This window comes from Aythya marila, assembly GCF_965140915.1.
Source record: "Aythya marila genome assembly, chromosome: 4".
NCBI classification, from domain to species: Eukaryota; Metazoa; Chordata; class Aves; order Anseriformes; family Anatidae; genus Aythya; species Aythya marila.
Window position 1 is genome coordinate 32,838,160 of NC_139045.1, and position 26,213 is coordinate 32,864,372.

General features: G+C 41.6%; 2 protein-coding genes across 2 annotated transcripts in view; one reads left to right on the forward strand and one right to left on the reverse strand.

Annotated features, from left to right (window-relative positions):
* The window catches only part of SH3D19 (SH3 domain containing 19), a 78,828-nt gene extending 60,368 nt beyond the window's left edge, over positions 1-18,460 (forward strand). The window contains 12 exon segments of the mRNA XM_082759242.1: positions 1,183-1,295; positions 3,595-3,653; positions 5,260-5,524; positions 6,842-6,910; positions 7,863-7,935; positions 8,250-8,380; positions 10,788-10,846; positions 11,960-12,147; positions 12,401-12,453; positions 12,958-13,144; positions 14,068-14,165; positions 15,504-18,460. Coding sequence (XP_082615368.1) covers positions 1,183-1,295; positions 3,595-3,653; positions 5,260-5,524; positions 6,842-6,910; positions 7,863-7,935; positions 8,250-8,380; positions 10,788-10,846; positions 11,960-12,147; positions 12,401-12,453; positions 12,958-13,144; positions 14,068-14,165; positions 15,504-15,620 — 1,412 coding nt within the window. The 3' untranslated portion in view covers positions 15,621-18,460.
* A 2,818-nt stretch (positions 18,461-21,278) lies between these two features.
* RPS3A (ribosomal protein S3A) lies at positions 21,279-24,955 on the reverse strand. The gene is made up of 6 exons (XM_082758742.1): positions 24,808-24,955; positions 24,373-24,476; positions 23,074-23,261; positions 22,685-22,893; positions 21,999-22,108; positions 21,279-21,444 (listed from the first exon to the last, which is right to left on the reverse strand). Exons 1-6 carry the CDS (start codon positions 24,867-24,869, stop codon positions 21,323-21,325), a joined length of 795 nt encoding a protein of 264 aa, XP_082614868.1. The 5' UTR covers positions 24,870-24,955; the 3' UTR covers positions 21,279-21,322.
* Between the last annotated feature and the right edge of the window lie 1,258 nt (positions 24,956-26,213).

Genomic DNA, 26,213 nt, shown 5'->3' on the forward strand with positions numbered 1-26,213 from the left:
ATTCCCTGTTCTCAGTCCCTGCCAACACAGTGACTATTACCTGCTCCTGAGTGTTATAATGTATTTATCCTTGAAATAATCCACTTCTAAACATCAACACCAGTCTTCTAGATCATAGTAGTACAACAGAAGTGTTAAAAACACCACCTCTCCTTCCTAGGTGCTCTTCCTTTGTTAAGAGTACTTTTCATGAAATGAGCAACTTAAAGTTGTCCTTTCTGTAGAATCTGTCCTCATTTTTGTCATTAGTCTATGAAAGCCCAGGCTGTCTGTACATCTTTTTATGTAACTCCAGGACAGTCTGGAAATCAGAAGAGTGTCTGAAGTTTGTGGCATGAAGGGAATTTTCTTGGTATGCAAATGCATTGTAAAATAGGTGACAACGTTTCAGTATATAAAGACAAAAATATTGGTGAATATGCCGATAAAACTTGACCAAGTCATTCCCAGAATTGGATGGCAGAGATGTTTATAACAAATCTCATGTATCTCAGGTTTTTGTATCTTTGTTGAGACTGAGATCATCACTCTTCCATAGTAAGAACTTTACTGTTTCCTCTTCTATGTCCTAAATTTGCTTAGCTCCTTAGAGACTACGAGGGAGCTCCCATCTTTCTTTTTGTTCTATCACCGTGACTTTTCTAGAAGGCAAGAGTTTCTTTGCTTGCCTTTACCTTTCCGGAGATTCTTCCATCCTAGTCTCCTGATCTTTCAGGGTTACTTGAAATAACCCTCAGCTGTTTTCCAGCTTGAAGGATATTCCAGGAGCTGACAGCTGAAAAAAGTGAGCCAGTTTAGAAATGTGGCTGAGAGATGGTGATGGTGTTTCAGAGTATCCAGTAATGAGTCCAACATTCCCAAGGGTAGAAACTCTGCTGCTTGTCTAATATTATATCAACAAGTATTGCAGCTGAAACCCTAGAATAACTTGCTGGTGTCCTGAGAATAAAGTGAAGATTCATTATGCAGAATGGGAAGCACTCCTACAGTCAACGTAAGAGGTACAATGTTCCCTTTGCTAGTCTTTTGGTGGGCCTGCCCATTGGCTGCTCTGGCTATGAGGAAGGAAGTTGTGTTCACAGAAAGATGCACCAAAACAAGGTGGATTTTCTTATCTATGTTTGGTCTGTGTAAAGAAGCTATTCATTAGATTTTCATTTGGGATTTTTTTTTTTTTTACAGCTTTAAATGACATCCCTCATAGCCCTCCACCACTCCCTGCTGAAAAGCCTATTGGCAACACCTCTGACATCACAGCAGGCAAACCCAACAGTGGTGACCTAGTAAAAAAATTGGTAAGTTAAAACTTTTCCTGCATTACAACTTTGTCTGCTTTGGGTAACAGATCTCTTGTCACTCTCAATCCTTTTTAAAGCAAGTTATTTGAGGGACCAAAGGATGAAAGGGACTACTCAAAAATATAAGGTTTTCTTCTTTTAATTGCGTCCTCTAATTTAATTAGGTAATTTAGACTGCTGTCAGTTCTGAAAAACACTTTGTTGATTTTACTAAACTTTGATCACATTTATCTTCAATTTTCTGTATTTTGCAGCTGGAATCAAGGACACGCTACAATTTAGTTTCCAAAGCACTGCAAAGCAGCTCAAACTGTAATAAGACTTTTATGGTCAAATACTGCCAAAGTCCTTTAGAAATACATACTTTTTTACCTTCATATACACAGTACTTCTCTGTGTCTGAGCTAATGTCCAGGCAGAGAAGCTGTTCTGTAGATGAATGAAGCTTGCTTTCTTCAGCTTTTTTCTTCCAGTTGTTTTCTACTGGCCCTTGTCAGACCCTGAGTAGAACCATCTTTCTGAAAAGTAAGGCTCTGCTCTTCACTCCTGAGCAAATAATAATGGTAGACATTGTAGCTGAAGCTGTAGCTTCATTTATAGCTGTATCCTATATTCACTTTGAAACAAATTTACTAAAGAGAATTAAAATAAAATAGAAAATGAAAATAGATTTTCCAAATATTGAGAGCTGTGATGGCAAGAAAGGCAGAGAATCTTGTGGAAACCATAGGCAGTAAAAAGATCAAATCAAATCAAAAGCCCTGACTAGGTGGACAGCTGCCAACAAATGTATTTGTGGCTACTTTTGTTAATAGGATAAAGGGGGTTTTAAACATCGTGGCTGAAGAGGCTATTCATAGAGGTCCTATCTTTTCTAGATAATGCTGTAAAAATAATTTCCAATACAATACATTAAATAACGTTTTACACAATACAATCCAAGAACATTTACAATATCCTTCAGATTACTGCGACAGGCACACAGAGGATCACTTCATACAGTAATCTTTGAATAATCTGTTACATATTTTGAGATCTCCTCCTCTAAACTGAAGTTCAAGATTGTATATGCTCATTTCAACCTTTTTCCATTGCCAAGTGGAGAATATTGAGAATGGATTCATAATAAAGTATTACACAAACCAGTGCTTCTGAAACTAGCAGTGTTCATCTGTAGAAGCAACAACAGAAGCTGTTGACCATAAGCAGCAATTGGCTCAGGTTTCATGCAGAAGAGGAGAACTTTTGATGTTAGGATACCAGTCCCATCTGAAAGTGTCAGGCCGTTTTCTTTTTAATCAGAAGTATTTAATCAGGAGCAGTCATCTGGGGACTTAGTCAAGAGGCAAAGTTCTTAGTCAAGAGGCAAAGTCACAAAATACATCTAGGTATTTTCTAGGTGGAGAAAAATCACAGAAATTGTTTACCAGTTTCAAGCACATGTCGACAAGACACGTAAGCAAGAGCATTGAGCCCTTTTAAAAGTTACTGGTTCAGGAAGGTTACTTTTGATCGTAGATTTAGCACGCTGATTTGCCGTGCTGTTGCAGACAGCTGCGCTTGGTCAGCTGAGCTGGCGGTACTCTCTGGCACTGGGATGAAAATGAAGAGCAGGAGGCAGAAGGATGGTAACTTGTTAATCCATTACTGTGGTCCAAGCCCTTCAGATATGTCATGTGTTCCCCTCTGTTGACTCTGCCACAGGGTAGCAATCTCTGGCAGGGTTGGGATGGGCAGCTGGGAGCAGCAAAGCCTTGATCTGCCAAAGCAAGATTCAGCAGGATTTGTGTGTTAGATCTCTAGGAAACATCCTTAGATGCCTTCTTGAATGAGAGCTAATGTTATTTGCAAGAGACTCTCTCCTGTGTGAGTTACATCAATGTCATATTTTCTGCTCTAAGCCTATTCAAAGTGTTTCATTTGTCAAAGTTAAATCAAAGCCAATAACGTAACTGCAGACAAGTTGGAATCCTATGGGCAGTGAAATTGTGCGTTTGTATGATTCTCCTGAGTTTGTCTCTTGCCTGATTCCCACGTGATAGGATAAAGAGGGCTGGGTCATATCTAATATACAATTTAGGCTGTGATTCAGGTGAGTCAGCCAAAGTTATTTACATCTCCCTCTACGTACAACAATATGCTAGAACACACCATGATATTTATTACTTTAGTCCCAAAGTGCCAGAAACTCTTGTTTTTCTTGTCTGTAATTTAAAATAAGAAATGCATCATTTAAACAAGATCCTTTCTGTTTCTTAGGTTTAATGAAATGCCTTTTTCTTTTTAATCTTCGTAGGACTTGGATCATTCAGAACAGGCTGGAGCACCTCAGCTAGAACCTGCACTACCTCCAAGGTAAGCGCAATTTTTCAGTGATTAACTCAGAAACATCTCTTTTATGTGAGTATGTGTAGTTAGTCTCAGTGTAGACACCACCAACTCTGATCCTAACTCAAAGGGCTTGGGCAGGTTTTGCTTTTAATGTACTCAGTAATAAATAGGCAGATCCAAGCTACTAGTGGGTTCATACTTGTTTGTACGACATCGGTATGAGCAGGGAGATTACAGAAGGACAGCTGTTTGGCTCCTCAGCTAATGTGCAGTGGCTGCTGACAGGCATTCCTTTCTGCATCTTTAACCTTTTTACCCACAGCTGAACAGAGAACATCCCCTCCTGCATGTTGCTGACCTTTTGATCAACAGCACTTGCACTTGTGGCTGGCTTGGAGTGGTGGAGGAATAGAGGTGGCAGATGCTGCCACCCTCGAAAGGGCAGATGCTGGACCTTCCCAGTGTCTAGCGTTCACTTCAGGCCTAAAACCCCAGTGAACCATCAGAATTAATTATAAGTTGAACAGAAGTGGAAAAATTTTTTGAAATTGAAAAAAATAATTCCTATTCAAATAGGAGTAGGGAACTCTTATCAGGGGCATTAGTAAATCACCAATATCTTCTCAAGTGGTAGATGACATTCACAAAACATGTCAGATTCTCTGGAAGTTCCACTAATGCACATTTGTTGAGGTTGATAATTTTTACTGATCCTTGAGGAATTCATGCTAGCAAATAATTATGCTAATATACATATCTATGTGTGTGTGTGTGTATATATATATATATATGTAAAATATATATATGAGAGATAAAATTGTAGGAGAAAAGTGCAGTTACTCACGGAAGACTTCCCAATAAAAATTAAACAAACCTGTATTTTTGGAATCGTTGCAGTGCCAGGTTTCTTAATAACGTGAAGCCAAAGTTTTATGGGCACAATGCTTGTTTAAAACAGAGGTGATTTTTTTTTATTAGCAAATTATTGTTCACTCTCTTTGATTCTGAAAACTTTGGTATTTTTTGTCAGCACTTAGTAAGGAGGAATTTTATTTTTTTTTCTTTTAAATTACCACTGTCAGTTATTAGACTTCTTGATTTTATTTTCTAAACTACTGGTACACTAATGAGAGTGTGGTACCTCTGGTATTACCAGAAAGCTTGAGCATTGCCACTGCCCAAAAGTGACTTCAGGTGAGTGAAATCCTAGAGTATGAGCTAGTCTGATTCCTGAAAACCAGCTGGATCAGCAGAGCTTCTCAGGGCTTCCCCTCAGGCTCTCCACTAGAACTCCTTGCTAAGGCATCTTCAGTCAAAGCTCTTTTTAAAAGTGGATTGCTAAAAAAAATCCTGCTTATGAAGAGGGCTTTTGAGAACACTGGCAAGCTGTTAATAAAAGTGGTGGGCAGACTTGGAAATGTGAAGTCAAAGGATCTGTAAAAGGACTTGATCATCCAATCCCATTATTTGAAGGTTTCGTGGATTCCTCAAGAACTTCAGATATTTCAAGCTCTACAGCCATGAGTCATGTTTCCTTATAGCATGCTCTATTGCTAGGGCTGTGGTGGAGGTTGGGGGGTGGCAGGCTTCTTAATATGCATATTTCTCAGATGGCTTACCCAATTTTTAGGCCTGCAAATGGAAAAATTGTACCAGCTCGACCTCCCCCACCTAAAGGAGTTCCTGGAAGGCCACCTCCACCAAAACTCTCTGCAATCAAGACCTCCTCCCAGAAGGATGCTCTTTCCCGATCCACTTCTGACATTGCTTCTGATAACAGACCAAGCAAGTTCAAATTGGGACCCAAGAGAACAAAGAGCCAAGTATTAAAAAATCAAGATCCAGCTTTACCTCCAAGACCTAAACCAGGTCATCCCCTCTACAATAAATACATGGTGAGAGCTGAGATATTCTGACACTGGTGTTTATAAAAGCATGCTGGTGGAAATGGTAGTGAGAAAACTATTGAGATAGGTTACTGTGATACGATTAGTGCATCTATCAGCATAACGTTCCCTAGAAAATACTGATAAATAAAGAGTAATAAGCAGTGTGAGGTAGTACTAGAGAAAGCAATATATAAATGTGATGTATAGATGTATGTATACATGTAATTTTTTTATATTATTTTTTATATATCTCTATAGCTTTTGATTTGTTGGGGTCTTTTCCACAGTCATCAGTTCTGAATTCTATTTGAGTACATAAAATGATGCTAAATATTGCATCTGTATAGAGCTATACCTTGTGTATATCAAAACACTTAACAAAATTGGAAGAGCATCAAAACATAAAAAGTAGCTTACCTTGCTTAATCAAGCCTGCAAAGAGCGAGGAATGTAACATTACTTATCTTTGGTTTTCATTGTACAGATTCCAACCGTTTTCATTATAAATTTTATACTTTTATATATATTTATTTTTTAGTACTGCATGTGGTGTTAGGGGATAACACAGATCAGTGTTACAGGAGGGAGTTTTTCCGCAGATACTTAAAACTGGTCAGTGATCCGAACTGGTGACAGCTTGAACCAGTGCTATTGCCATTAAAAAAAAAAAAAAAAAAAAAGTGCCCACAGAACCACAGCATGAATGACAACATCAACATGCAGCACAGACTAGAAGCATTCTGTTGCCTTCTCTCTGGTCCTCACTCTTGTGTTTAGGTTCTTGGTGGAACAGAGGAGTAAGAGAGAGAAAGGTGCATCTAAGTGATAGTAGGAACAGGTCTGACATAAAGGAAGCATCATGCTTCTTCTGTGGCACAGCCATTCCTGTTTTCATAGAAAAACATGTGACATATCTTGGAAATGAGATTTTTTTTTTTTCAGTAGCAGATCGCCAGTAATTTCTTGACCTTGCATGTTACTGTCTATGAAATTGTCCTCCCGGCTCATTTCTCCAGTGCCCTCCATGACAGCTGAATACATTTCTGTATTAGAGTGTTGCTGAACATCACGTGCCATATGGGATAAGAAAAGTTAGGTGGCTAAGAAAATTTTAAAGCCGATGGCGAGACTTGGGTTTCTCGAAATGGCAGGTCATATCACCTGCAATCCTGCTCTGAATGCTTTCCAAAGAAGCTTGTCATCTCCCACTAGATTCCTAAATTAGCTACCTGTATGAATACTTCCATCGCCTGTTTTCACATGCAGTGGAAACTTCGGGTGCTTAAAATTGAAACAAACTATTCCCATTTGCCTCTATTCAAGCTACCTTTGTCTCATGGAATTGCCAAGGAAGATTGCCTTCCCAGGAACCATGGGGAACCATCCTGTAAGGTAAGACGTTTTCGTCTGTTCATAAATGTTTAATGGTTAAGACTCCAGTTATGTTAAAGTATCAACTGCTTTAGGCTTTAAAGGTTGTACTGAGAAATGCAATAGTGGTTATTAAATCCTTGTGTTTCTTTCATAAAAACAAAACAACCACCAAAACAAACCCCAATAATGGTGATTTGCCTCATAGCACCAGGACATTCTGCTTATGAGAGCAACAGTGATTACTTGGAGTGCCAGAAGGGAGAGGAAACTGTAAAAGTTTCTCTGTCTCCTCTGAAGGTAATCACTCCCTGGCTGAGTATCTGAAAAGCAGGGAAAAGATGAGCGCTCAGTTTTACAAAGTGCTGTATGTGATGTGTCAGTGATTGACATAGGGACTTCAAAGAATTTCCCTTGTTCTGTGCTTATACAGAACTTAACCTGTTTTAGGGCATGACTGTATTATTATCAAACAGCTGGTGTAGATGCTAGCTCTGAGCAGCCTTTTTGATAAGCAAAACCTACATGGCTGAAATAGGTTTCTGTGCAATCTGTTGTTATCTGTTGTAATTCATATTATTCTGTCCTTACCTTTGTCCACGCTGGGCTTTTTTGGTTGTTGGTTTTGTTTTCCTTTTTTTCCCCACAATGAATTACCTTGCTTGAAAGCAATTCAGGCACAGTGGTTTTGTCTATACTGAGGCTTTGTCTATACTGGGAAAAGTTTCACGCCCTCCCTTTCCTTTTGCTGGATCAGAAGTAGATTTTGGTGAAATGCCTTCTGGTTTACACTGGCCAAAGGCATACAGAATACAGGCCAGTGACCAGCACTTGTGCCTCCAGTGGTGGTTCTCTGGTACCACAACAACGTTGTGTCCAAAGTCAGAAAGTGACTCTCAGAGTATGTGACAGAGAATCAGTGTTACTATCTTCCATGATTTATAAACTACTTGGATGTATTTGTTGTTGTCAGGATTCAAACAACCCTCCAAAAGTTGCTGACACAAGTGCACCTCATGCTGTAGTCCTGCATGATTTTTCTGCAGGTAAGTAAATGTGAATATTTTCGAAGCTTGTTTTTCTCCAAGACTTTCAAATGGGGATTTTCTTAGGACTTGGATCTTAAAAATAATCAGGAAGCTCAGTGTGCAAGGTCTGCACATAGAATTGTTCAAATCCATGGGTCTAGCTATAGTTGTGCCAGTCTTCTAGGTAAAGCTAATTTGTTTAGCATGTGTGACTAAGGTTTGACAAAAACTCATTCTGCTCTTGCCCGTAATATTTATATTAAGAAGGTTTTACTCAAAGAAAATCAGTGAGTGTGATAACTACCATTAACTGAAATGATGCTGTCTTGCAGAGCATGCTGATGACTTGGACCTTCGTTCTGGAGATACAGTTTGTCTTTTGGAGAAAATCGATGCTGAGTGGTACAGAGGAAAATGTGGGAATCGCACAGGGATATTTCCTGCCAGCTTTGTGAAAGTAGTTGTATGTAGGCTTTGTATACAGTACTACACACAATCCTACTGCATTGGTTTTCTTGTTCTATGTTACTGAAGCTCCTGTGTGTTTAATTCCATTCACTGTTTAGATAATCTCTTTTCCCTCTGGCAGTGCAGAAGACATACCAACTTGTTTGCATGGTATTAGGAAGATGCTTGATTTGGCAGAACTAATTTGTGTTATGGGGATTATTTTCCTATTAGTTTCAAGCCAAGTGAGAAAATCATGGCCCTTACCAGATTCTCTTTGTTAACTGGGGTAGTTTCTCTGGGTCTACAGAGCAGATTATTTTTCACAGCAATATGTAAAAATCAACACGCAGTAAGATGATTGCTTTGTGCTTCCATGTCAGCTTCTCTGGTATTCTTGTCCCCTTGAACTGTGCTGGAATCACCACTTTTGCAGCCAGGTAGGGCTGTACAGGGTCAGGGCAGCAGCTGAGCCCAAGCAAACATTTTTCTTCCTTCCTAGATTTTTTTTCTTCCAGCTGGATGTGTTCCCCTAAGTGACAACACAAATGAGTGTGCTGGCACATCGCAAGGAGATTGTGCTATTGCAAATGAGGAGCTTAAAGCAATCCTGTTACTGAATGTGACACTTGCCATTAAACTGTGGGCAAGAGCCGGGTGTTGTTTTGGAGCCCAGTGGAAATGGATTGAGCAGCTCAGGTTTAAAGAAGATACAATAGAGTTCACTACCTTGAAAGCTGAGTCATCTGTTGTAAGCTTGACTTAGAGATTGAAGTCCATTTTGTGTCAGTAGAAAGGGCCATGGGGCTATCCACCCCAGCCAGATGGACATGCACGAATGCTGAACTGGCACCGGGATGCAGTGAAGGTGTATGGCTGGGCATTAAAGACATTAAGGGTCTGTACTGAACAGGGCAGCTGACAGAAAGAGCTGAGAACTGCTGCTACGTGGAAAAATACCAAGTGTTTGGTAATTCACAGTGTGTTACAGAGGGTGTCTGTTTGGCTTGTAATGGCGTTACTGGAAAAGAATTTTAAAATTTGGGAAGTGCTGAAGAATCAAAAATAGACCTGTGGTTAGTAATCATATTTGCTTTCACAAGAAAGATTTGTTAGCTACATTGAGCCTCTACACAAGCCAACAATTTAAATCATCAATGTTCTTGTTACAACTGAGAGCTGATAAGGAAAGGATTTTATGTTAGAGTAGTGGAATGAAGATTTGACATCAAATTCATCATGGCCACAGAGAGATAAGGCTTCATAGAAGCTAGGGAAGATGCTTTTCAAACACCTATTTGAGTTTTAATGGCTGTTTACCCTTTTGAGTGCAAAAATAGCCTTTGAGCAAAATTTAAAAAAAAAAAAAAAAAAAAAAAGGACAGTAAATGTGGCTAATGCACTGAGTGAATTCTCCTATGTATTCATGTCAGCTTGGGTGTTGATCCAAGGCCTCCATCAGTACATTACTGTGTTCTACAATATTGAGCTGCATACTAGCTTGGTGTCTGGACACCGAACAGTAATACATAGTTATTGCTTACCATGGACCTTTCAGGGCTCCACTGCTATGAGCTTCTCTAGCAAGAGTACGGCAGAGATTATTTGTCCTAAAAGTCAGCATGATTTCTTCCAGCACATCACAGCAGCAATGAAACATTTTTATTGGTGTGGATGGGAACTGGCTTATGTGATAGTGAGCTGAGACCCAAAGCTCCTAGCCAGGTTCCCTAGGCTTGCAGTTTCATACTAAAGCTCCCTTGATATCATACCAAAAATACAGTTAGTCTTCTTGGGATAATGGATTGGTATATCCACGTGCTGATTTTCTAAATTATATTTCTCCCCTTCCTTTAATTAGCACATAGTAGTTACCTACAGCTGAGTTAGGAACAATTAGTTTGTTTTCTCTAAACTAACCTTTCTTTAGGTGCTGCCCCTACAAGTGAGATTTATCATAAGCTTTTGTTTTCAGTACAGCTGGCTACCAAAGCCCAGAAAAATATATGTAAACACTAATCTTGTCTATTGTGATATGTTGTGCTAGTAAATGATAGAGAGGAATTTTCAATTGGAAGGTTGGAGCTACATGCAACAAGCTGTAGTACCGCCTGGTCTCATTTTCTGTCAATCAGCTGTGCTGCAAGTAGGAATATTGAGAAAGGCTAATAGCAAAAAACATTTAGTGTTCCTTATTTGTATAAGATTGGAAAAGGAGAAATCAGACATACAAAACCAAAATCTACATTAATATGGTAAAATATCAGAGCATGTTAGTGATTATATAGCATCACATGGAGCCCATAACAGGATCTGTGCTTTATTTAAAATCAGGGGTGATTTTAACAAGTTGAAAGTTTATGGTAGTTGTGTTGCCATAAGCTTAAAATGGAATATTTGTACTGATTTTGCTGTCTTACTAGATTGATGTTCCAGAAGAAAGCAAAAGGAAAAAAATACCCTGCTCATCACCATCTATTAAGTGAGTCAAATAAATACTTTCTTTCTTATCTTGATTTACTAGTAAGTAAAAAAAAAAAAAAAAAAAAAGGATACCTTTGAAGCAGGTGTTAACTGTGATGAGGTTGATATAGTTAGCAGTTTATCCATCTATTGTAAAGCTATTCTACAAATTAAGTTCTCAAGAATGAAAGTTTATGACATTTTACTAAGGTTCATATTCAGGTAAAAAAGACTAAAAACTTACTTCATGTGTTCAAAAACTGGTATATCACTTCATAACAAGCAAACAAGCATTTATGTAGATAGAGCCCCCTTGAACAACTTGCTGTAACTAAGTGGCGGTTTGTTGGCTTTCATAACTATTTATTGCAGCAATAAAGCACATTCAGAGGTAGGAACACAGTATGAAAGGAGTGTTGAGTTTGTTCTGGAGATAGAAATAGCTTGTCCTAGCTGAACCTTTGTTTATTTAAATGCTGCTTCTGCAACTAAGCAAATACAGCAGAAAATGCTGCCGCCACCCTAAGGTTTTTAGGAAGATAAGAATGGGGATGCGAATCAAACTTATACATTGTTTTAAACTATACTATGGAAAGAACTAAGCCTAGCTTCACTTTTTTTTTTCTTCACAGCATGACCTTTCTGAGAAACCATAGATGTTGCTTGGTTGCAACATCTTTGCTTGAGCAATTAACAAATGTATTAAATTATTAAATTGAGGAAAAAGATGAATTAGTTTTTCAGTGTTATACCAAATTGCATAAACTTTATCAGATACATTGATGGTTCTTTCCTAAATAATTTATTGCCCCACCCTGGGATGAATTTTACAGAATGCAGTTTGTCAAAGTAAATTAAAACTAGCACACACACACATTGTATTTGGGATTTGGGACAAATACATTGCCCTTCCACCCCCCAGCTCATCCTTGTTTTACTGTACCTGAATTGGATACTGGTTCAAAAAAACATTAAACTCTTAACAGAAGTATATCTGAACACTGGCTTAGATATGAACAAAAGTGTAAAAATGCAAGAAGTAGCCCAGCATCAAAGTCATTGTGGTGTTGTTGTTTGGGATGTGGCGACTAATAGGAAATATACAAAGTAAGTTCCTTTCTTGTTTGTGCAGAGGGCCAAGATGCATAGCACGATTTGAGTATATTGGAGACCAGAGAGATGAACTCAGTTTTTCAGAAGGTGAAACTATTATCCTTAAAGAATATGTAAATGAAGAGTGGGCCAAAGGAGAGCTTAGAGGCGCGTCTGGAATTTTCCCCTTGAACTTTGTGGAAGTAATTGAAGATCTGCCTGGAACAGGTATGACTATGTTAGCAAAAATCTTCAAGAACGTGGCTTTGTACTGTACACACACAGGCGGTGTAAAAGGATAGAGTCCAACAGGACAATGCATGGGGGAAAGAGGTGGAAAGGGAGATGAGAACAATCAAAAGAAATACTAGGACTTCTTAAGAAGTTATTCTTAATAATCATTTTGAATGTCTAAATCTGCTCTCATTAGTACATTTTGAGTAGTCATTGCTACTGTTCTAACCTGTCCTTTGCTACATAGGTACAGGAGCCGCACTGAAGAACAAGGTGGAGGTTTCTTCTTCCCTTCCTCAGGTAATACAGCTTCACAGGCAGGGGCCAGAATTTATCTTCCATAGATTTACATAGAATTTCTATTACAGTGTCATATTAGCTGCACATCTTTAAACTTGAATGCAGTACAACTCCCACAGCACATAACGATGCGTGGTCACATCTAGAAGTCTGACGGTTGCTCTTAATTCAATGTGTAGCTTTTGACAAGTTAAAATTTGCAACTTTTTTATCCTTTGTGCTTAAGCAAGTTGTTAGTTCTGTTTTGAGTAGTGTTGCAGTGGGCTAATTTTGAATTTACTAATCCTAGCCTCTGCCACCAGTGATAAAAAGGAATGCCTGTAAGCTTAGAGGAAATTATGTAGTAATTGCTCCTATGCTGTTCTAGCCTACACCTTCACCAACAGCTGAATAGTATGAGAGAAAGTGTGCATACCCACATCTTGTACACCAGCGTTCAGGAGCTTAGTGCTGTTGCCTCTATTGATGCTGCTGAAATTAATGCATTTCTTTTCACTTGAACAGAACAACAGACACTCAGTGGAGTGGTGTGAAGCACTTCATGATTTCACAGCAGAAACCAAAGACGACTTATCCTTCAGAAAAGGAGACTACATCCAGATACTGGAACAAGTAGATTCGGAGTGGTACAGAGGAAGGCTGAATGACAAGGAAGGGATTTTCCCAGCAGTGTTTGTTCAGATCTGCTCAGGTACAGTGCTCTACTATATGACAACTCATTATTCCTTAGGCTCTGATGGTAACGATTTCTGGGAGAACCCAACTCTTCCATTGCCTTAAAAACCATATGCCGCTACAGTCTTTAACATCCTAAAGCTAAACTAAGTGTTGAACCACAGTCTGAAATAATGGCAGTATATTACTCTAGTCATATTCTATCTGCACCTAAACTGTACTTTCAACCATTTCAGAATCTGTATTGCTTCCCAAATTATTTATTAACTAATTTAGCTGTCTTTACCAGGAATTCAGGTGTATAAAAAGGGAGGCCGCTTCTCCTGCAGCTAAAGGGAAATACCGCAGTACAACCAAAGATTTGGTATAGCTGTAAATAACTACTATAATTCTCTTAGGGAATCAAGAAATGACCTCTGCTTGCTCTCCTCAAGCTTCTGCTTAATCCTACAACCAATACAGTCAAAACCTTAACAGAGGACACAAAACAATCACTTTTTTTTCCCCCTCATAGCTGGCAACTAAAGCCATGAGTTAAACTTGACAGGAAATAAATATCACCTGTCTGACCAGTAGCACACAGTGAGTGCAGTTACACAACACTGCTGCATCTCCCGCTACACAGAAGAAAAGACAACTTTCATTAAGTTTCTACACTGGAAAGTTTGAGTAAATGGATTTTACTTTTAGCCCTTTTAGAAGGAAACCACAAGAATACATTGGTGTTGTAAGATGAACTAGTGGCAGTAGAGATTTCAGTTCCACTAGGAACAATGAAATTTGCCCACTATCAGTAGTAATAACAGTTGGGCACCCTGCAGCACACTCATAGGGGGGGAAAAAAAAAACAAAAACACACAAGAATACCAGGAAGTGTCACTGGAAACAATGATGTATTTGACTTGAATCCAAATAACCTGTCTTCTCCATGTTCTGCAGCCAGAGTAGAGATGTCACAGTCTCTAGGAGGGAAGAAAAGAAAAGCCAAAGCTCTTTATGATTTTCATGGCGAAAATGAAGATGAGCTTTCCTTCAAGGTAAGTGCCTCTTTTGTTAGCCCAATTTTTCAGAAGATTTTGTGGTCATAAAAAAATGCTAAAATAGGATTTATCCATAGTGAAAACAGGCTTGGAATAGCAACGAATCAAACTCCAGAAAAAGGCATAGCTATTAGCACGTTCGATGAAAGACCTGCTCAAAACATTTTTTGTCCTTACCACAACTTGCTTCATACTGGCAAAATCTTCACAGAAGACGACACTGAGAAGAGGTCAGGAATTGAAGTCTTCCTCTGACTTATCTAATCCAGCAAATATGACGATACCAACACCTTTTTTTGTGGTATATTTGGTTCTTCATCATTTGTTAAGGCCAAGGGAGACTATTTTTTTGTCTGGAAAAATGGCAAGAAGATGATGTGATAATAGTAAGAGTGCTGGTGTTAGAGCAGTGATGTCTGTAGGGGACACCTAGTACAGCAAAATCTGAAAGTTTGGTAGCACAATACATAGTTGCCATGGGAGCAAGAGGAAAATGAAATACTTGCTGCAAGCCCAGATAATATGAAAAAGCATGAACATGAAACAGCATGCCCTTGTAGATTAAAACCCATGATATTTAGGTAACTGTCCTCAAAAGCAAGTTTCTGAGAAACAACAGACTTTCACAGCAGGTCCAAAATTGCATTTATCAGCTGAAACACATTATTTTCTCTTTCTAAAGTTGGCAAAGTAATTAGTTTCTGCATTAACAGCTTGCCATACTGAAAGGACAGATGAGTCTTTAAAGCAGAAGAGAACTGAGGTACTGGCAGAAAGGCTAGACTTACGACAATACTGTGGACGTAGGGCAGGATGATGAAAATAGGAACAAGGATCAAACGCAGAAGATGGAGTTTATTTTAAAGGCCATGCTGAGCCACTTTGATGATTGCAGCCCTTTTGGGAAGTTTCCAAAGGAAAGAGGAAAGTTTCCAAGTGCTGGGAATCACTGGGACTGAATTGAAAGAAAAATCTTTGAAGCGTTTGAAGGAAATAAACCAATCACAGAGCAGGAGCACACACAATGAATGAGGCAGCAGCCTGTAGGCCATCTCGCTGGCATACCTACCCACCTTTAGACCCGCAGCAGCACAGGAAGTTATCCAGCAGTGCTACTTTCTCCTTCCAGGAAGCGGTGATTTTTCAAAACAGGACCAGTATTTACCCTCAGAGAAAGTTCAGCAAACATAGTTTCAAAGAAATGTAACAGGAGAAGAGAGGCCATCTCCTACTGCCTTTTGGCTTGATTGTAACTGCCTCTGAATAACGTGAACTATGAATGCATTGCTGTTACCTGGTAAGCTGTCCCGGCTCATGTTACTCCTTCTCTTACAGGCAGGTGATATCATAGCAGAGCTGGAATCCGTAGACGAGGACTGGATGAGTGGAGAGCTGCAAGGAAAATCTGGGATATTTCCCAGGAACTTTGTTCAAATTTTAAGAACACCATGAAGTGTTGCCTGTCTTTGTACTCCCTATACGCGGGAGAGAATGTTCTCTAGCCTGACGGCACAGCAAAGACATCGACGTATTTTGACTATCAATGTTTTGCACTACTTTTTCTAGACAGTCATACAAGTATCTTGAAGTTAAACGAGACAATTTTAGTCTTTTGTGACTGTGTGTTTAGCCATGCTTCATGAATGCTCTGAGAGCAAATGCAAGCACGATTTTTAGTGGTTTCCAGCTAGGGAAATACTGTGGTGCAGCACCATTTTAACTTAAACAGCATTCTGCTATGTTTACTATCTGGTATTACATTTGTCATGCACAACGTCTGCATAAAGTAAGCTTCCGTGGGCTTCTTTTAAAACTGTTTAAAGAGTTGTTTTTAATATATAACTACAGCACTCAGTATGTAGATAAAGTTTGATATTCAGGTTTCTTTACTGCTTGACTTCCACATTAGCAGTAGAATCCACTTGTTTTTATGACTTAGAGGACAAGAAATGTAACTTATCTCATAGTAGAAAAATATCAAATCTAGAACTGGTAAGAGGGAAAACTCAAGCAAATCTTTGTTAACTGTTCTCCTAAAGCTGCTCATATGGGAAGATCAGAAAACACAGGTATTTTGCCTCTTAACTAATAGTATTCAAATTGGTATGAATTATCTTAAACCTCTTCTCCCTTACCCTAAATCTTTTCTAGATAGAGCTTTAGTTGTTCGACTACCCCGTTCTTCTTTAAGCGCCACCCTGCCCTTCTGTCCCAGCAGCAGTTAGCTGTGATGGACAGCATTTACTCAGCTTTCTCAGCCCCCCTCGTGCAGTAGCTGCTCTATTTCAACTATTTGCCCCTCCACCCCTTTCATGTAAGTGGAAAGCCAGACTTCACTCAGTCTGCGTTTCATTTGTCGCTCAAGCACTGGAACATACTTCAGTAACACTATTCCTCTCCTTAACATGAAGGATATTATACAGCCTTGGTTTTAGCTTTCAGCAGACGCAGGATTAGTTTTCAGTTTGTTACCACGTACCAGCTATACTGAGCATCATTATAAATGGTCTGTCGTGGCCTTAAGGAAAAAATGTCTGGCAAACTGGTACATCAAGAAGCTTGAACAAAATCATTTAGTAAAAAGCAGCGGTGCGACTTGAACAACAGAAGCTGAGACAGACGTGACTGCAGGAGCTGAGCCGGCTGGCAGTAAATTCCTTTTTGTGACACTTGCCTTCTGACAAAGTAGTTAAACACGCACGCCTTGATAAGCAACTAACCTCTGCCTGGAACAGGAAAAATAAAGTGTTGAAGCCAGCCGGAGAGGGCAGCTCTCCTCCCTGCTCACTGCACCTTGGTTCCCATCGCAGCAGGCAGACAGCAGGGAGCGGGTGCACCCTGTCGGGGCAACTGGCCAGGGCTTGCCTGAAGTGAACACGCAGGGAGCACGCAGCACAGCACCGACACGAGGACCCCAGCACTCGTTTGCTCTGCAGATTTCACTGTGATGCTGCAGTACTCGCAAGTCTGGATGCAGGCTTTAGCACTCCAGCGTTTTTTCTCTAGAAGCTTCACAAATGTGGTGTGTAGTTGAACTTGTCACCGTCACGCAGCTAGAGGATGAAGATCACAAAGCTTTTGAGAGCTGAGAACTGGATTTTTACTTTCATTAAAGGGGTTAACATTGTAACAATAATTGTAAGTCATGCACTGTTCCAGAAGAATGGAAATGTGATTGTTTCTACAGCTGTTGTTCATTTTTAACATCCCAATGAGCCTATCCTGATCTGTGGAATTCAACTTCAACCTAAGTCCACCTCTGAGAACAACTCATCCCACTCTCCAAGCTCTCCTACCAGGTGCTAAAGGTTCTTGTTTATTCAGATAGAGCAGCCTTTTCTTTATAGGTCTCCGATTAAATGAATATGAGAGATTCCTGACTTTTCAACCATGAACTTTCAGGGGACCACCCTATTAAACAGGCTTCTTGCACCATGGCCTGTGCCCAGACAACTCCTGAACCTCTTGCAAGCAGAGCACAAGGAGAACAGCAACAAAGCCACCCCCAGAAGCAGAATAGCAGTCCTCAGAAAACACATTTAATCCTAGCGATGGTGGATGAGTCCAAAGCAGATGATGCTTGCTTGCTGTTTGTCTGGCAGTTTTCTAAGATTTTGATACAAGTCTCAAATTAGAACGGATTTCTTTTATATTTTTTTCAGTTTCCTCACCCTCGTTTCTATAACTGTGATGTAGACCATTTTTTTTCTAACTTCCATGGAATGTTTAAAGTCAGTGCCTCCCAGTAGTTCAGACTGCTCTTCTTTCCTATCTCCTCCGACTCACGCAGGGAAGAGCAGCAAAGCCTTACATTCAGTGCAAGGAGTGCCACCTAAAGGCTGTTTACATTATTGCAAACACAAGCTATTAAAAGTCAGATAAAGACGGTTGGCTTCTACAGGAAGGGATTTTCTTAAGACTTGATGCCTGCTATCACCGTGAAACTGCATACAGATAATACAATTCCTAAGGTGTACAGTACATAATTTGCAGAAAAGCAAGAATGAGGTTGAGCACACATCTTACCTGCAGTGTAGTAGCAAATTTCAGCTGTAACCTTGGAATTCAGCCAGAGCCCCATGTGTTAGTCTAATAGAAAACGTTTTGATAAACAAGGCTTTTATTGTTTGCCCCACCCTCTGGAACTATCTTCAGGAAGGAGACTGTTCTGTGTACAATTAACCATGTGGTAAATAAATCTTTGTTAAGTCCGGTAAGTTTGTTATGGTACCTCTGTAAATTAAAAATGTATTTAACCAATAAATTTTTATAATTAAGTCGTGACTGCAATTTTATCACCTTATGTTGCACAGAGCTGACTCTCCACTTGAGATGAGTTTTACAGATGCTACTCTTGCTCATACATTTAACCCACCCACCAGCAAAAAAAAAAAAAAAAAAAAAAAGCAATAAAAATTGCAAAATTGTATACCTACAGGAGCAGTTCAAGGCCATCAGAGAACCCTGTGGGCGGTTCCAGTTGAGTCAAGTCTTTGGACTCAGGTACATTTCCCACTTCTCACCTGCAGAACGCCTGGCGCTGCTACCTGCAGCAACCAGCCGGCCTCACGGGGTATGGCACAAGACAGCCATGCTCTGTGACAAGACCTCGTGACAATGACAGAGGCTGAGCTTCAGCCGTCAGCAATTGTGTGTGTGCTTGGTATTCATACACCAGGACTTTTCAGCTGAAATTTTGTACGAAGAATACAGTAGGTGCACGAGAGTTCCCTTTCTGCTTACTTCTGTATGTTTAAAGTTATTTCAAAGCATACATTTACACTATAGGTTAATGCTACAAAAAAAGAAAAAAAAAAAAAACAACATACACACAAAGCACTGCTTTTTGAAAAACTGGAAAAGCAAGTTTTTGTTCTTTCCTAAGATGCTCTTGTAGTAGCCCTCCTGCAACAGCTAAAGGACAATGTAACATGATAAAAGGCGTTTTTCACAAGCAGAAATAGTATCCAGGCTTTCTAACTCTCCTATTATAGATGAGTACAGGCCAGTTCAGTCCCTGAGGATTTGTTTGGTGGAATTACTGCTAAGCAGAGGAAATACTAACAATTTTTTTTTACTGGAAAGCTCTGACAGATCTTTGCCCTAATGCAGAGCTTGAATATATGCATATACATGTACACGTCTGCACTAAAACAATTGTAGGTTCAAGGTTCAATTTTTCAGCCTTGCAACATCTACTCCAAACCCTGGTTTGTTTTTCACTCCAGTGAGTTTTTAGTTTTGCTGGAGAAGTGAAGAGGAATTGGTTCCAATCTATGGCTTCACAGTATCAGTCCCTACCTAGGACTCTTGGAGAACTACAACTGCCTCCTGAAGCACTACACCAAACCTTACAAAACTCAGCAGCTGCCAGTAAGCACTATTTTAAGATGCATCTTCAACAGCACAGAAAAGCAAAACAGAGGAATGATCAAAAGCAGCACTCCCCCTTAGTCCTGTTTCAGTGTCAGCTTTGCGTACTCACTACCCTTCTGCTACCAAGCTGGAAAAAGAACAAGGATGCCTGTATTGGCCAACCAAGAAAGGTAAGTTACTCAAGTATTAAGTCACAGACTGTAATCCATCTCATTATTAAGACTTTGTTTATTAATGCGCAAATATTGCGGATGCTCTACTCCTTTATTTACGTTACTACTTCCAGTAAAATTCCTCAGACTTGAGTTACCCACTTAGTAAATCTACAGGTAGCAATGCCGGGCACTTGGCATGGTGTATAGCTGGGAACTCACAGGAGTAGGAACACAGGAAAGGGAGGCAGAAGTGAGCACCCTATCACATCCCTTTCAGCCAAAGATGTGCGATTAAGCTTTGAAGAATCGCATCATATTCCAAGTTTCCTCCGCACCTACCTTTGAGTCGAACGAAACTATTTTAACTTTTTCTCATAATCTTTAGTAAAAAGCTAAAAAGCGTTTTCTTGTACTTACTGGCTTTAACTGGGCACCTCTGCAGCAGTTTACACGAGTTCCATAGTACGGAAAACAAAAATCCACTCAGAGCCTATGTTTACTGCCTACCCAATTCTGGGCTGGGAGCCTTCCTGCGACAGCATTTAGAGCGTTTAATCCCTGACAAGTACATCTTAGACCTAAGCAGGAAGCCCCAAATCAAGACACTGAATCACACCAGTCCTTGAAAGATTGTGAATCAGCAAGTCTTCTGTTTACTGAAAGCTTTCTAATTGCAACCTAAGGTGTTCTACCATTATTAAAAAAACCCTGCCTTGTTTAAAGCCATGTACCTCAGAATAAAATATCCCAAGCGCCCCATTCACATACTTTTAAACAGAAGACGGGAAATAAAAGGCCTAATTCTTCCTGTTACAAGCTTGTACTCAGGCCTGTGAGAGTATCAAACTTAAGCACTCACCTGCATTTCAAGAATACAAAAGTCGGTGCGAGTACTCTTAAATGATCTGCTGAGTAATTTAAGTGCTTTATTTTTTAAAAAGAGACCATTGCCTTTTTACAGTAGAAATACTCCTGTCTCCAGGTTCCACAGGTTTCTCAAATGTGATTAGTAACCTCAGTTCTGACTGAAGGTGAATTACACACAACCCTACTCCTCTCAAGCATATTTTTCACGTCTACACTGCTTACAGCTCTAACACTACTTCCATAATCAAAACGTCAACTTTCATTTAAAAAGATGATCACTTTCAGTATCAGAAAAGTTATCTACCTCATGATAGATCGTATCAAATAAATTATCACCAAGAAGTTTAAACATATATATAATTCTGAAGTTGACTAGTAAACCCAGAAGACTCCCTTAGGATATTCTGAAACAAAAGTTACACCTACAGAAGTTAACACTTCTAGACAAATCCACAATAATTTCTTTTATGAGGACCAAAATTACTGGGGAAAAAAAAACACACAGAAATGTTAGCATTGTATTTTCAAATAGCACCTTTCAAACAGGACAAACCACCTTCTTCCACCTACCTTGCAACACCAGTCTTGAGAAACAGATCTCCAAAACAATCACTTCTTCCTTTTTAAACCAAGGCAGTAGACGTTTACCTCATTAAAAAAAATCCGCGTCCAGTACCAATATTGTCTAGCAGCAATACAGGCAACCAAACACTTATTCCGTATAATAAAACTTTTATTTTTGGTCAATTTGTAGTTTTAGACGGACTCTTGCACAGGCGGCTCATATCCATCAGCTCGTTCTACTTTAGCACCTGCCTCATCCCCAGAAGGCTTCCCGGCACCACCACCTTCACCATGCAGTTCCATCAGCTTGCCCACTGCAAGGAGATACAACAGTGAGATACACCCCTGTTTAAAGCAGTTTGAAGTTACCCAACTGCTCACTGCATACAAATTAAACCACCAGAACACTGAACATAGGATCAGCTCCATTCCAGCAAGTGCGTGCAAGGAAATGATGCTGAATTAACTGACAGTCAGACATAAAACAGAAGCCAGCAGTGGAGTAAGGTACAGCCACGTACATTCTTACAGTTCTAAGAACCTACTACATTTCATGGGAATGTCAGAAAATGGGGAAATTAAAATCATTCCGTGTCATCTGGGACCGAAACATTTTGTCATCATTCATTCCCAAGCCAAAGCTTTAAGCACCCAGTTTCAGGCAAGAATTTCAACAAGCTCCAAACTAACCACTGCTTGGCTTCCAGGCCTGCAAGCTAGATGTCTGACTAGAAGGGCAAGCCTTCACTACTACACCTACATAATCTTTTGATGCTGCTTTCGTGTATTTTTCCCAAAGCAAATGCATATTCAAGTGTTTTGCCACCCCCCCTCTTAAAACTTGGGACGTGATTAGTAATCGACTTACATTCAAACTTGGGCTTCTTCAGCATCTTGACTTTGCGGACATAGACATCGTGAAGCGGGTAGATGGACTGGCAGGCCTTCTCTATGTCTTTGCCAATGCTGTCTGGGATCCTGAACAGTCAGAGCAGTGATACAATGTTAAAACTCTGCCTGCTTCCTCATCAGCAACATGCACAGTAAGTAATTCCTAAGAACACATAACATTCGACAGGATCTTGCATCTATACTACCTTCACTCTCTGGCAATTTGGGTAAGCATGCTTTGATTATAAGATGTTATCTTCCTTGCAATGTTAGCAGGAATATAGAGCAAGCATGGCCACGTAGAGACCAAGCCTGCGATCTAACTTCAGGCAGCAAACAGTATTTTGGAAGATGTCACAGGAAGAAACCAGAACATTCACAACCTCAAGTGATCAGAATTACCACTTTGGTCTTTAGAAACATGACTCCAAGATCTCTGGAGGGCCTGATTTTACATTTACACTAACGTGAAATGATGCAGGCTGACAGAAATGATGCAGAGAGTGTTCAAAGCAAATGGCACCTCAGCTCTTCGGTGCCAGAGACACACCTTGCCCGATCCCTGCTGGTCAGTCAGGGAAGCACCGGCCCCCAGTTAGCGCTCAGTAACTACCAAACAACTATCGGTACTGCAGCCAAGGGAGGAAAACCATCAGAGCTTACAGCTTGTTGACAACTTCTTTCAGGTCGTTGGTTTGGACCTCTCGGGTCATGATTTCCATCATCTTCTTGCGAATCTGCCTGACCTGCTGGTGCTGGGCGTAAGAGGTCTTGCGGATTTGGTTATTGCGCTTCTTCGTGAAACCCACGCAGAAGAGGCGCAGCAGGTAACCATCGGTAGTTTTGACGTCAACATGGGCTTCGATCATTGTCTGGAGAGGAGGGGGGAAAAAAAAAAAAAAAAAAAAAAAAAAAAGGAGTCAAGCACCATCACCCCAACAGGTTCATTTACACCTGCTGGTACCATTTCCATGACTGCTTTAAAACCCACCGGTAGCCGCCTCCTCTTCCTAAAGAGGACAGCAACCCCGCAGAGCTCGTTCCTCACGCACCTGCCACTTTTTGACCATGGAACACATTTTATCCCGGGTGAGGTCCATTCCATGGAAGTTGGTCAGACAGTTCTTGCCCTGCACGTCCTCAGTTATCAGTTTAAATTTACGGAAGGCAACCTCGTCGTTCTGCAGATCAGCCAGACTCACTTCAAATACACGACCCTTCAGTCCATCAGAGGCAATTTCTGATTAGGGAACAAAACAATACACCTTTTATTAATATTAGAGAAGTATTGCTCAAGTCAGACACTCAACTTCCATCTGATCTTTTCTAGTAGCAGGTGATGCCTCCAGCTTCGTTGTTTTCAAGTTTAAATGCATCTTGAGTAAGACCAGATCAACTCAACCAAGTACTGTCACTTGTTAAACTGAGCAATCTTTAGGTAAATTACACCAGATGCTGAGCACAAACACTGCTATACTATAAATTCCAGTATGTGCGTATTTTTTTTTTTTTTCAAGCGGGAGAGGCTACGAAGTATTTTAAAATACAATAACGAAAAAAAAGCCACGTGTACTTATGAGAGATGAAACAGTAACAGGTATTGAGCACAGTCAGGTTGTTTCACACCCCTGCCTCTAACAATTAGCTATTTTAACGTCAGCAGACTCATTCTTAGTTTACAGTAACCCTAATTTTACTATTTCACATTACACAGCTTGAAATAATGATTACCTTCATAACTCAGTGCAAGCAGGAGATCATAAAATAACTTTTTAGCTGCCATTCTACACAGCTAACCTTCCAAAAACACTGGTATTTCTATCCAGAGCTCTCTGCATTCCTAACAGAGGCTCCCTATTCCTCAGGTGTGTAGACCAGATTAGAAGTAACAAAACAAACAAAACTTTACCCATTCTACATATGCTGCTGTTAAGTTTGAAACTCCAGCTCTCAACAAAGATCTCTTAAGTAAAGGCTTTGAATTTCAACCCCTCCTATGACCCTGTTACAAGCAGGGTGCCGTGCAACACTGTCTCCACATCTCGCCTTCTGACATTCAAAAGGATCACTTAACTTTTGTCAAATTCATCTGCTCACAGCAGCAGCCCATCAGAAACTTCAGCCTTGTCTTTCTGTAGCACATCCGCAGTTTGGTACTCTTACAGAAACAAGGGCTGTAACTTTGAGCTAACTCCCTCACCGTCCCCCCCTTTTTTTCTTTTTTAATTCCAAGTTCATAATTGCGACAAGCAAAAACTGCTTGTCAGCAGCTCCCTGACGGAGTCCCATGTGCACGTCCCCCATGGAGCACGCAACGCATGTGCTCTTCCAAGCAAAGCCGCGGTACTCACTGGTTCCTTGAGTCCTGGTGACAAGCGTCTTCCCGATGTTTCTGATGTTGAACATGGCTGGCGCCTTGACATCGTACCAGTCCTTTTTGGAGAACGGGTCCACCCTTCGTTGGGACAGAGCAGAGGCAGCACTCACTCTCCTTCCTTGATCAGACCCGGCCGGCACAAGCTCCCCTCTCCCTTACGGCCGGCCAGAGGAGGCACAAACGCCGCAGACACCCGAGGGGCCGCCGAGCCCCAGCCCCGGCCTCGGGCCCGGGCCCAGCCGAGCACACGCCACAGGTGAGGCCCAGCCCCAGGCCCGCCATGACAGCAGCCGCCATCCGCCGCCATCCACCCCCATCCGCCACCATCCGTCGCCATCCGCGGTCCCCCGCCGCCCCCCGGCCCTCGTCCCGCCCCGGCCGTGCCCCCCGCCCCCCCCCTTGCCCTTACACTTTCTTCTTGGCGCCCTTCTTGCCGCCCTTGGTGAGCCGCTTGTTCTTGCCGACCGCCATCGTGCCGGCCCGCCCGCCGAAAGGCCGCCCGCCGCTCGCGCGAGACTTTACGAGAGCGCGCCTCGCGCGAGACCCGCGGCGGCCGCGCCCGCCCTCGCGAGAACGGGGCCGGGGCCGGGGCGGGACCCGGTGGCCTGAGGGGCGGCGCTGCCCCTCCCGGCCGCCCCGCAGCGCCCCGGGGTGCGGTGGGCGCTGCGCCCTCAGCGGGCTGTGGGTCGGCTGCAGCTGCCTCGGAGCAGCCTGCCGTGTGAGTTAGCAGGTCACGGCGCATAGTCACAGCAGCTCCCAGCTTCGTCATGAATAGTCAGCTCCCATTGCCCCTCGTGCACTGCAGGGCACGGTGCCGTGCCTCACAGAGGGCACGCACTGCCGTGTGTATTCCACACACTTCATCCAGAGGCACTTACTCCTCGTGTCTAGCAAAACCCATAAAAACCCAACCTAGAAGCTAAGGAAGCACACACAGTGTGTGATCCCAGCCCCCCAGGCTCTGGCAGTCACGCTGCAAGCACAGTAATTAATAGTACGAGCTGCTCTGGCTGGTTTCTCAGTAGTTCGCATTACACGGGAGATGTCTGAGGACCAGCTGAAAGCCCTGTGAGCGCAGCTCACTAATTCCTTGACTTCCCTCTTCCTGCTTTCACATTCTTCCACTCATCATCCAGAGCCACACGCTGAGGACATGGGAAGCACACCCTGCTACGTGGTGGGGAGCCCTCCTTCCAGCAGGGTGCCCGTGTGGTAGCTCCAGCTGCAGCGTGGGCTCGGTCCCACACCAGGAGCACAGGTGCTCAGCAGATCAGGGATCGAACCACCCGGCTCTCAGGCAACTGCTGCCCCCGGACAGCAGCAGGAGCCCTGCCTTGCCTGTGGTGGAGGATCCCAGCTCCGTCCCTCTGCAGCGCTACAGCTGCTCGCCGGCAGCATGGCTCTGAGGCTGGGGCTTCTGAATCTGTTCGGAGTCGTGAGTTACAACATGTCCAGGGTAATAAAAATCCTGCGCTTGCGAAAGGGTAGTTGTCAGCCACACAAAAGCCATCTGTTATGTTTTACAAATGAAACCAGAGCAGCAGGCACAGTTCTGATTACTTCATCAATTTCTTTCACGCTAGCCTGGAATTTCATCTGCATGCCTACAGCAACTGGATTCCATCAGCAGCTCACACTATCAGACAGAGAGCTTAATCAGACAAAAGCAGACCTCCTGCTTACTACCTCTTCTGTAATCAGGCTTCAAGGAAAAAAAAAATAAGAGAAAAATGAAAAAAACACAACAGAACACTTCAGGTTTTTCTCCTGAATGTCAGGGAAAAAAGACCCCCAACACAGGAAGGTGAAGCCTCC